Source organism: Ascidiella aspersa, chromosome 7 (assembly GCF_963924565.1).
Source record: "Ascidiella aspersa chromosome 7, kaAscAspe10.2, whole genome shotgun sequence".
Taxonomy (NCBI): domain Eukaryota; kingdom Metazoa; phylum Chordata; class Ascidiacea; order Phlebobranchia; family Ascidiidae; genus Ascidiella; species Ascidiella aspersa.
In genome coordinates, this window is record NC_139453.1 from 9,733,287 (window position 1) to 9,748,882 (window position 15,596).

At 36.1% G+C, this 15,596-nt stretch overlaps 2 protein-coding genes across 4 annotated transcripts; one reads left to right on the forward strand and one right to left on the reverse strand.

Annotated features, from left to right (window-relative positions):
* The first annotated feature begins 97 nt into the window (after positions 1-97).
* On the forward strand, positions 98-1,833 carry LOC146137629 (proteasome assembly chaperone 1-like). Its single transcript, XM_083393197.1, has 7 exons — positions 98-234; positions 322-416; positions 478-546; positions 720-823; positions 889-1,093; positions 1,165-1,301; positions 1,419-1,833. Exons 1-7 carry the CDS (start codon positions 158-160, stop codon positions 1,488-1,490), a joined length of 759 nt encoding a protein of 252 aa, XP_083249323.1. The 5' UTR covers positions 98-157; the 3' UTR covers positions 1,491-1,833.
* Positions 1,518-7,382, reverse strand: LOC146137630 (splicing factor 3A subunit 3-like). Of its 3 annotated transcripts, none has more exons than XM_083393194.1 (11): positions 7,202-7,382; positions 6,460-6,507; positions 6,043-6,117; positions 5,722-5,878; positions 5,041-5,215; positions 4,401-4,608; positions 3,686-3,852; positions 3,313-3,476; positions 2,470-2,654; positions 2,211-2,301; positions 1,518-1,851 (listed from the first exon to the last, which is right to left on the reverse strand). In XM_083393194.1, exons 1-11 carry the CDS (start codon positions 7,295-7,297, stop codon positions 1,718-1,720), a joined length of 1,500 nt encoding a protein of 499 aa, XP_083249320.1. In that variant the 5' UTR covers positions 7,298-7,382; the 3' UTR covers positions 1,518-1,717. The 3 variants fall into 3 exon arrangements, with proteins under 3 accessions (XP_083249320.1, XP_083249321.1, XP_083249322.1); XM_083393195.1 differs by having other exon boundaries at positions 6,043-6,113; positions 6,456-6,507; XM_083393196.1 differs by lacking the exon at positions 6,043-6,117 and having other exon boundaries at positions 5,722-5,794.
* Between the last annotated feature and the right edge of the window lie 8,214 nt (positions 7,383-15,596).

The window sequence follows — 15,596 nt, forward strand, 5'->3', positions numbered from 1 at the left end:
ATTTTAAACAATATCATATTCTAACGAACACTGATAAAGTAATACTTAGTGAATAATGTTTTAAGTCGCCATGTGTTGTTCGTTAGTCGTGATTCAGGGGTTTTTGAGTCAAGTTTGTTTTAGGTGAAAATTGTGAAACTACGTAATTTTATTCAATATGGCTTCATTTTTCGGAGAAGTCCTTCCAGTTGTTTCGCGTGCTGTTGAAGACGAGGAAAGTGAGGACGAATATAGGTAACCATATAAGTTATGTGAGGTTTTCAACAGTTGATATTTTAGTTGTTAATCAGCACAATTCCTATAAATCTTATCTATTTACAGTGAAAGCATTTTTGTGTGGAAACCCTCGGCTACTAAAGAGATTCCACTGAAGACAGTAAATAATTTGGTAATTTCTAATGGAGTAACTGCTTCAGGTAAGCCAACAAGTAATTTGAAGCTTTCTAGAATAGGTTAACAAAATACCCTTTTTCATAGGTTTTTTGACTTGCTACACAAAGTCATTGAAGGAAGTTGCAGCAGTTGTGGAAATTAAGGAATCAAAAGGTTAGTAACAAGTTAGAAATGAAAATGAACAATCCATCCTACTTTATTCGATTGTAAAAAGGCCATTCTTATGTGCAGTGAAAACATTAGCACCAAAAATACAGATTTTTATTTTGAGTGATAACATTTAAAATTGGAATTTTATTTACTTTACATTGATTGCTAACTTGCAGATAAGCTTGTTGCTCAAATATATTGCGATGATCTTGGAACAACATTTTACTGTATATGTGACTCCTATATACAACCTGACAACCTATGGAGTGTAAAAGACAAGGTTTGTCTCAAAGTGAAAGAGCTGTATAATATTCATTTATTCAAATAAACCCAATTCCTGTTTAGATATTCGCCAACCTCCATTGTAACACCACTACACAAGTTTCCATTCTTGCAACAGAAACTATTTACAATTATCAAAGCCACAAAGCCATGGTAGATCTTTCATTACCCTTTGTTAAGTGTCTCTGTACAACAACAAAAACCTCCGAGACACCTCTGTTTGAAGCATTGGAACAACCAAATATGGTCAAAGGTTTAAGAACTGCAGGCAAGTTAATGAAAAAATAGATAATAATTCAATGTGCTATTTGTAATGCATTTCCCTGAATTACTTTATAGTGTTGGCCCATTGTGAACTCAACAAAATACCAGCAGTTATGTATGTATGCTACACTGAGTCCATTACTCCCGACATAGCCACAGTTCACGCATTTTTACCTTTATTACAAACAAGAGCATTCAAAACAAACAAACAGGTAATTATTCTAATCTGTTATCAATTTACTCTTTGTTTTCATTCATAACTGATATACTACATAGCCATAGGTAAGGCAGTTTGCTCTTTATTTATTTTTATTGTATTATATATATAGTTAAGGGATAAAGCTTTGGAAGACCTGAAGTCCTTATTGTCATCTGCTTCAACTGAAGGCTTGTACATCTGAGAGAAATACTGGACTCAAGCGAACATAAGAAATCAATGATGGAATTTATTTGCACTATGGACAGAAAAAATAAATCACCGACAAAACTTGTGCTCTACACGAACATTGTTCACTGAGGGCAGCATTAGAGGCTATTTTCCACAAGAAAACTTTGCCTTGAAAATGGTTCAAGGAAGTGTTTCCGCATGATTTTGCCAGCTTGGTTGCAGCTTTTTGTGTAAACTTGCTCACAAAAGACCCTGTCGCTGTAGATCCTCAAAGGTTTTCTTGGTGACAACATTTCCGGCGGAGTCCTCAAATTCCTCCTCATTTTCAGCGTTCCACCTTTCAGAGTTTTTGGTCTGCTTGATTTTGGTCCACACTGAAATAAAAACAGACTAATTATAATTTAGAAGTTTTTAGGGACAATGTAGGCAAGACCGGAGTCAGCAAAAAGTTTAGAACAATTTGAGGCAGGAATAATTTTAGCAAATGTTTGGCTAATGACCAAAACCTTTGCAAATAATTTTGGTCGTTAAACACTGCTTCGGTGAGAAGCCCTGGGCTTGTTTATCAGCAATACTTTTTAATGAGTAATGACACATTTTTAAATTACTGAATCTTTTACTAAAAACGCTTGCCAAAAACAGCCTATAAGGTGACTCAATGGGTGGTGGGGGTAGCTGACCCATATGCCCATGTCAAACAAAACCTGAATAGCAATTTACAAATTCAACTTACATGCTAGGGCGTCTTCAATTTGTGTGACGTTGGCGAAATGAGCTGTATTGGGGATTCCCAGACACCTCATTCCATGTGCATGTCTCCATTCCTGTGCAAAAGCATTAAAAGCCCCATTAGAAAGTATGACAATAAATATCTCTAAAGCTACTAAAGCCATGTGTGTCTTTTATTGATTTCATTTTCACCTAATTTATCTTAATTCTTTATTTTAAAATTGTTTAACCTAATTTATTTTATTTGTTGGTGCTACACTTACAGAAAAGTGCCTCTGAAATGCCTTCGGCCCCCTGTAGGTCTGGTTTCCACAGATCTCGCAGTTATAATTGATGTTGAGCCCGTGCAGCTTGTAGAGCCAGTAGGGAATAGGCTTGCCGTCCCAGCCCAGCGGCAAGTTCTTGGGATTGTAAATGATTTCATCTTCCTCATCGTCACTTTCGCTTTCTGAAGGTGGCCAAAACAAATTTTATAAACTTGAGTATCATTTTTTTAGATATATCAGCAGTTGCCACACTGTTCACAGTTTATGAAAAAGAAAACTTTTCAAATAAATCTTCCGGTGACCTAACACTACATCTCTTGACGTTTTTTAATATATTTTGAAAACAAAACAGTTTGCAAATACCATGGTCAACACAATAAAAAAACGTTAAAAAATGTTTTTCCAACCACACTTACTGAACAAACAACTTTAATCTGCACACAAAATAAGTCCAAAGACTTTGTGACAACCCTGGATTAGTGGACGTTGTTTTGACTGGTATGTTGGGAATTTCACAATGTAATTAGAAAACTCTCAAGTTTCAGCTCAAAGGTTTCAAACAAGCCGTGTACGAAACATATTTGTTTGTGTATTATTCGGATGACCCTTGGCCCATTCACAGTGTTACTAGTTCAGGTTCCAGTCATTTAAATAAACGATTTATATGGATAACCTCATTCCATTCCGAAAAACACAACACAACTGAAATAATTTCAGTCTAAGTCGAATCCTTTCAAAACAGTGATTACAGTCATTACAACAATACAGCTTCACTTAAAAAGCATATATATCTGTTTAACACTATAAGCTGTACAATGAAACACTAGGTTAATCGCTTACCTGAAGCTGCGTCTTCTCCATCGTCTTCTCTTTCTGCTTCAGTTCTGGCTTGTCTTCGCTGCACGTTGTCCCTCGTCGCTTGTCGTTGCTCGCCTAGCAACTCCATTAGGTGATAGACTTGGGCCTCGAGGAATGCTATGTCTTTGCCTTTGCTAGCATCCTCCCTAAGATATACCATACAGTTTACACAGTGCTTACTATGTTAAAATTCATGTTGGAAACATGCTGTACAGAAATTCAGCGTAGTTTTACATGTTACAATTAACCTTTTAATTCAGCAAATCATGAAAACTATCTAAACAGTTTTGCCTAATGCAAGAATGACATTCATTTCATTTCTATACGTGCACTGTCACAGTGTAACTCTGCCTACTTTTTGGATTGCTTGTTCTTTGAAAAGAGTGATGGGTTAAGCTTGTCCAGGCTCTTTCCTTTGGTGCCGAAGAGTCTTTCTGCTCGTTGGTCAAGGGTGCCTCCACATTTGATGTTCAGCGCCATGAGGGCAGATTTTAATCGATCCAGGCCCAATGAGGCAAGTTCCTGTTAAAAATCAAGCAACCATGTTAAAAACCCAGTAGTTTTTACATGGCAAAGTTGCTTAGCTGGCCATATGTGATCACTGATCAACCTTGTATGGCTTATGGCACCCCTCAAACATAATAAATATATTTTTGCCCCACTGGAATTTTTGTTGAGTATTTTACTGAAATGTCACTATAAATGGAAGTGGAACAAAACAGTTAACTTAAAACATGTAGAAATTTCATATAATGGTCTCTAATCGTACACAGAAAGTTGTTTCAAGAAGCTTACCAAATGACCAAAAATCAGATACTTACAAATTCTCAAATACCTATCGGCATTCGGCACCCTTGAGCATTATAAATGGCACACCAGGGCGCTGTGGCACCCTTGGTGAGAACCACTTCCATAGGTGGTCATTTAGTTTTAAACATCCATTCGCCTACATTACATTTTATTTGGGGGCTCTGATAAAAAAAATCAACTCAAACTAAGAAGTTTAGCTCAAAAATGTCTGTGACTGATCACCAGCATATATTTAAAAACTATAAAAAGTCAAACAGCACCTCTGGTGACGAGAAAGCACTGAGGTCAAGATGGGCTCCGGAGTGCGCCATAGCACTTCCTGCTTCTTTGCCCCAGCCCGGAAACTCGGACTTGGTCCACTGCTCTTCGAAGGTTTTCGTAACCTTGGCAAACTCTGCTTTAAAATCCAAGAGGGGCTTTACTCTTTGGCCGAATGAGAGCAGATATTCAAGCAAGACACCAACATATCTATAACAAACAGAATTCTTTTCATCCATTATAAGGGTTATGTAAGGCAGCGCATTATAAAGCTTAACAGAAGAACATCTTGTTTACAAAACACAAAATTTCAAAGGGATCTAGGTTTATTATAAAGCAGCTGTTCCCAAACTGGGGTCCACATTGTACCGCAATGATTGTGATTTGGTAATAAAGCTTTCTTGAATGTAATGCTTGCTTTTTATCTTTATTATCCCAATAAACGCTTACTGTATTTGATAGTTTTTACTTTTTGTTTTATTGGTGCGGTTTTTTTTTTTTTTTGTATAGATTCCTTTGATATCAAACTAATTATTTTAATATATTTAAAAATAGTGAAATATTAAAATAATTGCAAAGGGCCCTTCTGGCAAAATTTTTAGAAAAGTTTGGGAATCGCCGTTAGAGAGTAATGTGACATACCCTTTGTATGAGTTGTTTTTCTTTGCTCTGGGAATTTCAAAAAGCTTGTCAAATACATCAAGATATCGAACATAGCTTATTCTTTCCACGCCCTTTAAATTGATGTAGCGCATGTAGCACTCGTGCAAATCCAAAAATTTGCCATACGCTTCCTCGTCCGAAAATTCCACCAAATCTAAAAAAATAATTAAATATATATATAGATTTATATTTGTAGCAGTAAGACATTTAGAGATTGTGACAGTATAATGTAAATTTTTGCTCTAAATAAACAAATTATTAAAAGAACAAAACATGCTAAAATACTTTTCTGTTGCTTGTCAAACATTATCATAATAATAAATTGTAAAGGCAGTACCCATCGCCATGCTGATGTTAAGAACAAGTTGCATAGAAATATTGACAGTGTTGTGAATGTGATATAGTGAAGTCATACACTAATACAATGAATTTTTCTCATTTAGCCTTTGTAAGGAATGCGGCTTGTACAATTGAGGTAAAAGTTGAGCACTGCATGCTAATCAAAATGTCGCTCAAGATTGAACACTGAGTTTACCAGTTTTAACAACATAACTTTCTATTTTGGTGCAAACTACTTTACTTGTTATCACAATGACTTGGCCCCAAATATTAGTAACCACCTTAAAATATTTATCTCAGCAAAGTAAAACAATAGCCCACTATTCATATCATCCGATGGGTTTTCTCTCGCTTTTTCCAGCTCGTCAAATTCCATTGACATGGGAACAAATATCTCATCTGGGTGCTTTCTGTGGAAATCTTTTATTTCTTTAAGGCGCTTGTAGAACTCTTGAAATTCATTTGGGCCAGAAATCATCTAACAACAAAATGATTGTTGTTTTAATATTGCAGTTTAATTGAAACATACAGTAATTAAATATATGCATTTTAATACTTGAGATGAAATTGTTATGTTAAAAAAATAATTTTAACCTTAAGGTGTTTAAATTAAATTCAGAATTTAAAGGGGATAGATATTACCTTAACTTCATCTTTGCGCATCCCATCTTTATCTTCATACAAGTCGGTAAGGGTTGCAGAAACTTCGAGATCTCTCTACAGCCAAATAAGAGTTTTATTTTTACAACAGCTTGTAATTAAATACATTGAGTATGCTACTGTATTGACTGGAATCTTTTGATATGATTTTAAACTCTCTTCATTGATCAGTTTTGTATTTTAGGATATCAAGGTCTCTTATGCAAATTACATCTTTAATTTATAAACATACAAATAAAAATAAGATGTATTTTCTATGCTGGGTTCAAGGTTTATTATATGGATTAAAGTTTTAAAGGAATGCTACACGAAAAATAAAATAAAAAAAAGGTTACATGCCAACTTTGTACTAAACAACTATTTTGTCTGATCAGGCAATCAAATGTTACAAATACTTACGTCCACCAACAATTTCAATCTGTGATCAGAGTTGATATTTTCTCTCAACTGAAAATTAAAATTGGTGTGAATTAAAAGTAACTTTAATCAGTATATATAAATATAGTGTTAAAACAATTGCGGGTGCACCTGCCATACTTTCCACATTGATAGTAAAAAACTTTGTGTTTTGTTAAATGTAAATAAACCAAAATCTCTTTGAATAAAAGACTTTGGTAAGAAAAAATTGGGGAAAAACTCAAATATATTTAAAGCGTTTTGAGTTTTTTAACCAACTAATTTTTATTCATCCACATGTGTCCTACTAGTTTTCTGCAAGTTGTTGGGGGTAAAACTTCTGTGAAATCCTACGCCAAAATAGGACAATATATACGCAACAATTAGTTTTGGTAAATTCACTAGTTATTCCACGCCAAAATGTTTATTCCACGCCAAATGACGTCACTGGCGTGGTTTGTGGCTACCATTCCACGCCAAAGATCTCCGGCGGGAAGGCAGTGGAATGCAATCAGGCCTACCATAGGCCATAGGGTTTCAACAATTGTTCAATCAACCCACATTATTTGGGTTTTGGTTAGCGTTTGGGTGGGTCAAGTATTATTAATAACTTATTATTTAATAAGGATGCTTGACCCACCCAAACGCTTACCCTAACCCAAATAATGTGCGTTGTGGTACAGCATTTTAGACTTCAGCGCCCTTCTTTCAATCAAGTTAACTAACAATACTGTAAAATGCGTACAGTCGTTTTGTTGTGTAATGATTCCTTCCTCATTGCGTCCATCAGCCGTTCCTTTTCCTCGTGCAAGCGCCTTTGTTGCTCTAAAATCGTCTCCATAGTTCAACTTTTTAGCACTAAATTATCTCGTAAAAATTAGTTAATACAAAATAACTAAATCAACTACAAAACTATTATACGTTCGTAATCGTATTATTCCTTTCCCAACAAGTGTCGCGTGTCGCGATTTATTATTTTTCTGATTTTTAACTAAACGTTAAAAGAATAGAGTGGTCAAACACGACAAAAATGATTGCCAACAATTGTAAAATGTTAGATATTTTTCATTTCCTACAAAACAAAAAAAAAATTTCGGCTTATTCAAGATACAGACTTTTGAGACTTATTTATGGACTATAGACTTCAGAATTACGTCGCTGAAGAATAGCCTGTCGCGCTAAACTTTAAAATTTCCCCTAAGTTGGTATTGAAAAAGTGATTTTTCGGAACAACATAACCTAAACACGGGCCTTTAAAATTCCTTTAAACTTGAAATTAGTGCCACGAAAAAAATATTTGTTAGATTATGGCAGGCCTTATTATATAGGCTTTTTAGTTGCATATCCGTAAAGAAACTCCAGCCTTGAGACCAATATAAGAACAACATACACTTTGGAATAAACGACCGTTAGGAAAAAAAGGCGTAAAATACCTAATCGTAATAAAGACGAAATCGGAATCAAATCTTAATGGTCAAAATAAGGCCTATACAACTTTTTATCTAACCAAGAACCCCACCCATAACTATCACTAACTTCCCTAATATTTTCAACCCTGTTGCTAATACCACCAACTACCCGCCCATAAGCCCAAACAGGAGCAAAAACTCGGGGGCCAAAACAGCGACGCCCAAATGTCGACAGCAAACGGCCAATGCCAGACAAGTGCCCCCTAATCATCCCATACCCTTTCCCTGCAGTCTTGGGCATTATTTTGTCCACTTAAGTCTTGTTCCGATTACATTTTTATGTCTTATATCTAGACTATTTTAGATATTATTCTGTCGTGGTTATTACTGCAAATTTGGCGTATTATGTCGGATGGTCTTAATACTATTGTATTATAGATTATTTAATTTAGATATTGATGCTTTTTAGGTCTTAATGCGTTTTCTACTTAAAAGTACTGTGAAATCAATGAGCTAAGCTTAAAAGGAAACTAAAAAATATATGTTTTATATTTTAAATTATTTTTTCATTTTGCTCGCGGCGCACCTGGCGGCCCTTCCAATTTGGTTAATGTCTTGTTTTTTGTTTTTCCCAATTTATACCGTTTTTGCAATATGTCCATTCGAATAGCAAACACATCGGCAACTTAAGGCCTTAAAAGCAAAAAAGGCATTGTACGTTTTTCGGTGCCAAATTTTCACGTATTTTAACCTTGAGCTGCTGCATAAGTTAAATTCCAATGACCACTTGATGACCACTTGGTTAATGCCAACATATCAAGAAGTACATATATTTTATCTGTCATCAATGTGTGACGTTCCCCTTTAAATCTAAATTAAAGCGTTTAAAACCAAATAGCCGCGATTTTTTCGCGCTTCGCGCAATGTCTTGTCACCTTCAAATCGGCTACAGTTGTTGTACATTTTAGCGCACAACTCTCTTAGCATCATAGTAAGACGTCATATTGGGTAAATTTAAGATCCTATTTTAAACCTGGCCCGCCACCGCATTTTTTGTTTCTCATGCGGCCCGCGGTAAAAAAATAATTGTCCACCCCTGCCCAAGATTGACCGGCGCCGTTAGAGCGCCGCTGTTATGGTATTGGATTTTTTGTCTGGATTCGGGTTCTTAGTGGGTAATGGGTGGGGTTTGAAAATGGGTTAGAGTGAAAATTGTTAGGTGAGTTAGTGGTGTACTTAAGGATGGGGTTTAAAGTTAGGTAAAGTGTTTTTTAGGCCTGATGCTGTCCCATTTAGGTCTTATTTCGATGGATTTAGGACTTATTCCGATTTAGACGGTACTACGGTTAGTAGGTATTACTTCAAGTTTGGTTTAATTTTAAACTGTGTTCGACTATGATGTCCGTTCTTATCTCGGTCTTGTTATGGCTTAAGTCTGTTAGCATTACTGATTACTGTTGTGGTGGCAGTGGCCATTTTTAGATGTTTAATTAATCGATTTAAGTAATTAACGAACAACAAAAACGTGCGCCCCTTTATTATTTCTTGTCTAATTATCAAAATTGTCATAACGCATCCTTACCAAAAACATCCTGTTGTATATTTATCAAATATTTTATGATTTGTCACTTTTTTTTACGCCTTTTACCAAACACTCGCTGTCATTATGAGAACAAAGCATTCGGCTGTTTCACACATGATAAATGTTATATCGTGACGCATATCCTTCCTTATATTGTACTAAAAAGTATGACCTTAAAAATCGCCGCGTTGAGAATTGGCACATTAGCCGCATCTCAAAACAATGATTGAAATTGTGTTTACAGTTAGAAGCCGCTTTTCGTGTACTAATATGGACAGATTCTAACTTCCTTGTAGGAGATAAGTTGAGAGAGAAAGGCGATAAGCCAACACCCGTGTGACGAAATTAATATTAGATAATGTAACAATTTGCCGTGTCATTGCTGCGTCATAATCTTTTTCTCGCACAGAAAATTTCTCTTCTAAGTTTTGTGTATAAAAAGGATTGCTTACAAAAATAAAATGTCCAGTTCTCAGGATCAGCTTGCCGGCATTAGCCGGTTTGCCCATAATAGCCAACACAAACTGTGTGGAATTGTAATCAGACAACAGCAATACTTATTGAAGCAATAGCGAGGTTGATTGCCGAGGCAAATTAGTTTAATGAGACTTGTAATATAAACCCGCATGCCTCAAATTGATGCCCTCCGAGTGACGAACGAACCACCTACAAGCGACCGCCTAAAAACTATTATGTTTGAAACCTGCAAGAAGCTAGCTGTTGGAAGAATTGAACTCGTCGAAAGATACATCGAAAGACGCTCCATATCGTCAGCAAAGCATTTGCTTGGATTACGGAACACTAAATACAAACAAGCGTTGCCGATGAAAGACATCACCACCGTTTGGAATCATGGAAAACGAAACCGAATTATGGATTTCACAATAACTGATTCTGCCTAGTTTATCAGGTGAAAATCTATTATACTTTTAATATATATATATAATAAGTAAAAATATCGACTGAAAGGTCTGTAAATTGTTTTTATGCGACTGTTTATCAAACCATTATGTATCGCATTTCGCAAATTATGTATAGTCTATATCTATGAAGTCTAAGCTTAAACGTCGATCGCACGATCTTTTGATAAATTTTAAAAGAGCTTAAATTTTGTGCTTGGAGCTCAATAGTTTGAAATCAAAGCGTTAAACTTGTGAATCACGACTTAATTTTGTTGCGCACGAAATAATTTTGTGTTAAATTTCCGAATTCTTTTAAACAATTGGTACGTTTTGGGTTTTTGTCTGTTTTTCTCTCATCACCCAGCCGCGTTTACACACGAGTTTAAATACCTCGTATCAAAAAGCATAATGATTTATCCACACGTGTAACATTAGCTTTCAAATCACAACTTTAGGAACACCCCATTTCCTGCCTTTTGTTGAAAGCAATAGTGAATAAGCAGCAACTTCAAAGCGTATTTTCTTGTGATGCGTCGTTATTTTAAAACTTACATTGAACGAATTGTGCAAACTAAAATATGCAAATTTTTAAGGAAATGTTGCTCAATGTTAAAAATCAATAGAATTTAATTCCGAACAAATAACTGCCCCTCCTTAATTTTGTTTTCATAGTTTCACGTTTTTCACTATTTATAACGGAAGTACTTAAAATCATAGTAATTCATTCACTTGCAAACTATATGATTCAATTCGTGTAAATCTTTAAACGCGACTTTAGGAGTAAATCCTACTCACGTTTGTAATGTCCTAAATATTTTATGTAAATAATTTAAGCGCATCCCTTACTCTAGTGCTCCCAGTGTGCAACCCTCAATTAAAAAAGGCTGAATATGATATCCAATCTTCTCCTCCGTGTTATAGACACACACCCAATACAGTAAAACGCTGCCGTGTGGCCGTGTACAAACCAGATCACCATTTTCTAAAAATCCCAATGGTCACACAACCGCCCGAAATACGAATATAAATGGCCGACTACGACCCACGAAACTATAACCAACGCCGTGTTAACGCGCTCAACAATTCTTTATGACCATCAAAACGATAAATTAATATCGCCCTACCAGGAATTAACGCACTGCAACGTCCGAAGCGGACACTGCGAGTTAAACCATATCAGTTTCATATGGCAACCCCCTCGCAACTTAAAATGCCAGCAAATAAAATTTGTGCAAAATACGACATTGTCGTTACATTTCTCCGACAATGGAATGCCTTACCGTTTGGAGATAAAAAGCCTCTCAATATCAATACATCACTGGCCCCATGTCAGCAAAATCTCAATGCGTCGATCGCGACGCCATTTATCGAGTGCAAACTTCAACGTCTCATTTCTTTAAGCTTAAAAAATCAAGCTGCGATATTCCCTTCGCAGATACTATCAATACTCACAGGGACACAAAGGTTCGCAACACGAACAGGTGACACCATTTCGGAGATAGCTTGTTCCCCCCAAACGTTGCGTTTAAAGCGGTCTCTAGGTTACGGTGGCTATTTTGCCACGAGGCCACTTTTGGAAAAAGTAGGAGATCGCGACTCTAGCAAACCCCAAAAGCAGGTTTTTCAGTATACCACTGCAGGCTACGCATCAACCATGGTCCTTCACTTAGAAACGTACAAACCCAATCGCATCTTACGTTTCAAAATAAAAGGAATATTTTACCTTTTCCTAAATTACACGCTCGTACATGCATCGAACGATGTGATGCAACTCTCACCAACACTAATGCCCATCAATGAAACTCAGGTAGCCAATGATTTTGCTGTGACGTCAACTATTCTAGGATATGACTCAAATCAAGCAAACGATTTAGAAGCAATAATCGCTACTTTAAGAACCTCAAGTCTGCAAACAGAGCGCTTAAAATACTTCATAGAAGGCCAGCAAATCAATGAATCATCAAATCAAATAACAAATCCTTTGCACGCGAATCCTGAAAAACTAGTAAGAAATAGTTTCTTAATGCTACTATCAACGGTCACAAATCCAATCCTAAATGCCATTTTCTCATTTTTGACAATATTATCCTTGTCATGGGGACTAATTCTAACAATATCCACAATAAGGAATTGTCTAATCCGCCAAAGGCCCGTTTTAAGACCACACTTACAGAATCGGTGGCAGAATTTTCAGCACCGTTTTCCGATTTTCAATAGAAACCCACAAATCGCTGAGGCACAAAACGAAAATGAAATTCCAATTGACTTGGAGGAAGTAATTGAGCAATAAATAACGAGAACTGCATGAATCGGGAGCACTGGATCAACTTGTGTGAATTATTATAACCTAATCGTTGCAATTATCGCCCATTAATCGCAAATAACCGAGATTGAAAAAAAATGTGTAATCGCTATAATATATGTGTAATTTCATTAAATCGCAAAGAGATGTGTAATGTGAGTAATTATGAATTGTAATTTGTGTATTTGAAATGTAACCTAAAGCGCCTATATATGTAAAAAAAAAAAAAAAAAAAAAAAAATTGATATATAAAGAGTAAAGAATATATTCGCAATCAAAGTGTAAATGTTGAATGGCCTAAATTGCCACAGTGTACTCCCCAATATTTGGACAACATATCTGCCGAAAATTATTTTAATTTTCAGAAACAAACACAAACAAGCGTTGGGCGCTGCAGAGATCAAACGCAAGGCGCGGATCGGTTTTCAAAAGAACACCGAACGGGGTTTTCCCCAGATGCTTCACAAATTTCGACGGCAAAAGCGAAACAGCACTGCTCTGTCATGGCGAACATTGAGTTCGAACAGCAAGCAAACGATGTTTCAAACAATCAGCGAATGCTGACGTCAAGATGCGAACATTGAGTTCGAACAGCAAGCAAACGATGTTTCAAGCAATCAGCAAATGCTGACGTCAAGATCATCGTTGCAACACAAAAGAAGCGTGCCACCTGGCACACAAGAACAATGAAACAAATGTCGAAGAAGCATGAATTGAAGCATAAAAAACAATCGCGCAAACGCGTTCAATGATCGGACAATTCGCGACCAACGCTCCACGAGCATTCCACAAACAAAAAAACATAACAACACAAACAAGGAAACAAACAGCCAGGGCTTTATATGCACCCTGGCCAAAAATTTAGCGGCCGAGTATCTGTGGTGGCAGTGGCCATTTTTAGATGTTTAATTAATCGATTTAAGTAATTAACGAACAACAAAAACGTGCGCCCCTTTATTATTTCTTGTCTAATTATCAAAATTGTCATAACGCATCCTTACCAAAAACATCCTGTTGTATATTTATCAAATATTTTATGATTTGTCACTTTTTTTTACGCCTTTTACCAAACACTCGCTGTCATTATGAGAACAAAGCATTCGGCTGTTTCACACATGATAAATGTTATATCGTGACGCATATCCTTCCTTATATTGTACTAAAAAGTATGACCTTAAAAATCGCCGCGTTGAGAATTGGCACATTAGCCGCATCTCAAAACAATGATTGAAATTGTGTTTACAGTTAGAAGCCGCTTTTCGTGTACTAATATGGACAGATTCTAACTTCCTTGTAGGAGATAAGTTGAGAGAGAAAGGCGATAAGCCAACACCCGTGTGACGAAATTAATATTAGATAATGTAACAATTTGCCGTGTCATTGCTGCGTCATAATCTTTTTCTCGCACAGAAAATTTCTCTTCTAAGTTTTGTGTATAAAAAGGATTGCTTACAAAAATAAAATGTCCAGTTCTCAGGATCAGCTTGCCGGCATTAGCCGGTTTGCCCATAATAGCCAACACAAACTGTGTGGAATTGTAATCAGACAACAGCAATACTTATTGAAGCAATAGCGAGGTTGATTGCCGAGGCAAATTAGTTTAATGAGACTTGCAAATCAAACACGCATGCCTCACTGTCAATGGATTTTCATCTTATCTCATCCGACACACCGATTTTTAAGATCCAAGTAGCTCAGGTCATTTTTTCAAAAACGTGCAATGGTCAAGTTCGCACGTAACAGTTATACATTGTGTTTATTTTTACAATTGTAGTAATTTTTATTTTGTGTTTGTTTGTCTATAAATCGAATTGTTGCGTTAAAAGTTCAAGTCATGAGACGACTGCTGAAAAATATGACTTTTTGTAACAGAACCGGCTAAACTTATGACTTTTCTGATAGATTTGTTTTAAATTCTATAACACACCCCGAGTTACCTTATTTCAACCAAGTTTTGTAGTAACGTGTTTTGTCCAATTTAGACCGTGTTTGCAATATGACCATTGTATAGGATAGTACAGGGTGGTACACAATATTTCTTTTTAAAAATGACGTCGCAAGGCATCGTCAAAGACATAAGCTCCAGAAACTTGCTGCTATCGTCGAACATTTTTTTACAACGCGACACCACAACTTGATAAATTCCAATATATCAAGTGGTTTGCATATCTTTTATATGTGCTCAATGCGTCACATCCCATCCTAAAATCTAAATTAAAGAATTTTAAACCAAATAGACGCCCGCGCAAAGCCTTTACGCATGTTCTTAAAAAATACACTTTAGTTGCACATTAGTGCACAACTCCCAATGTAATACCAAGTACCACAGTATGACGCCATATTGTGTATGTTTGAGATCCTATTTTTGACCAAGCCCGCCATACTGTTGAATGTTTCTCATGCGACCCGCTGTTAAAAAATAATTGCATCCCCTGGCCTAGAAGTATGGGTGACCAACCAGTTAGCGACCAAGGGCCACATTTTTTTCTGAGCCACATCAAATACATGAACAGAAATGAAAATCACTCCTTTTACAGCTAACTTACACAAACACTTTCCCTCAGATAGATTTATTTCAGATGTTGCAAAATTGCGTGGCTAAATTTAGGCAAATTTATTCGCATTGCAGACAAATAAATGCCACAACACTGTTTAAGTTTCTCAAATCTTTTGACTTGACTGTACAAAAGGAATAGCATCTAAGCTGGGTTGAGTTTGTAATTTTGTTTTAGGGAGCATAGTAAAACGTGACGCCAAAAAACTACCCAGCAAACACAAAACGTTATACAACCACTTTACAACGTTACCAATTGGTTGTAAAGTGGTAATACGTCGAAACACAACAGAGTAAATGTTATATCTTGGTTTTTCCCGAACGTTGTTCTGTTTACCGAGCTAAACTGATGTTCAAACGTTATTATAACTTAAACATGAAGTTTTTAAAC

What these genes read in the sequence shown, in the direction of transcription:
- LOC146137629 (XM_083393197.1), top strand. Translation starts at nt 158, where the DNA reads ATGGCTTCATTTTTCGGAGAAGTCCTTCCAGTTGTTTCGCGTGCTGTT. An exon ending in GGAAATTAAGGAATCAAAAG is followed by an intron (nt 547 to 719) that starts GTTAGTAACAAG and finishes GCTAACTTGCAG; the next exon opens with ATAAGCTTGTTGCTCAAATA. An exon ending in CATTCAAAACAAACAAACAG is followed by an intron (nt 1,302 to 1,418) that starts GTAATTATTCTA and finishes TTATATATATAG; the next exon opens with TTAAGGGATAAAGCTTTGGA.
- LOC146137630 (XM_083393194.1), bottom strand. Translation starts at nt 7,297, where the DNA reads ATGGAGACGATTTTAGAGCAACAAAGGCGCTTGCACGAGGAAAAGGAA. An exon ending in AAGAACAAGCAATCCAAAAA is followed by an intron (nt 3,477 to 3,685) that starts GTAGGCAGAGTT and finishes GGTATATCTTAG; the next exon opens with GGAGGATGCTAGCAAAGGCA. An exon ending in TGGAGAAGACGCAGCTTCAG is followed by an intron (nt 2,655 to 3,312) that starts GTAAGCGATTAA and finishes GGCCACCTTCAG; the next exon opens with AAAGCGAAAGTGACGATGAG.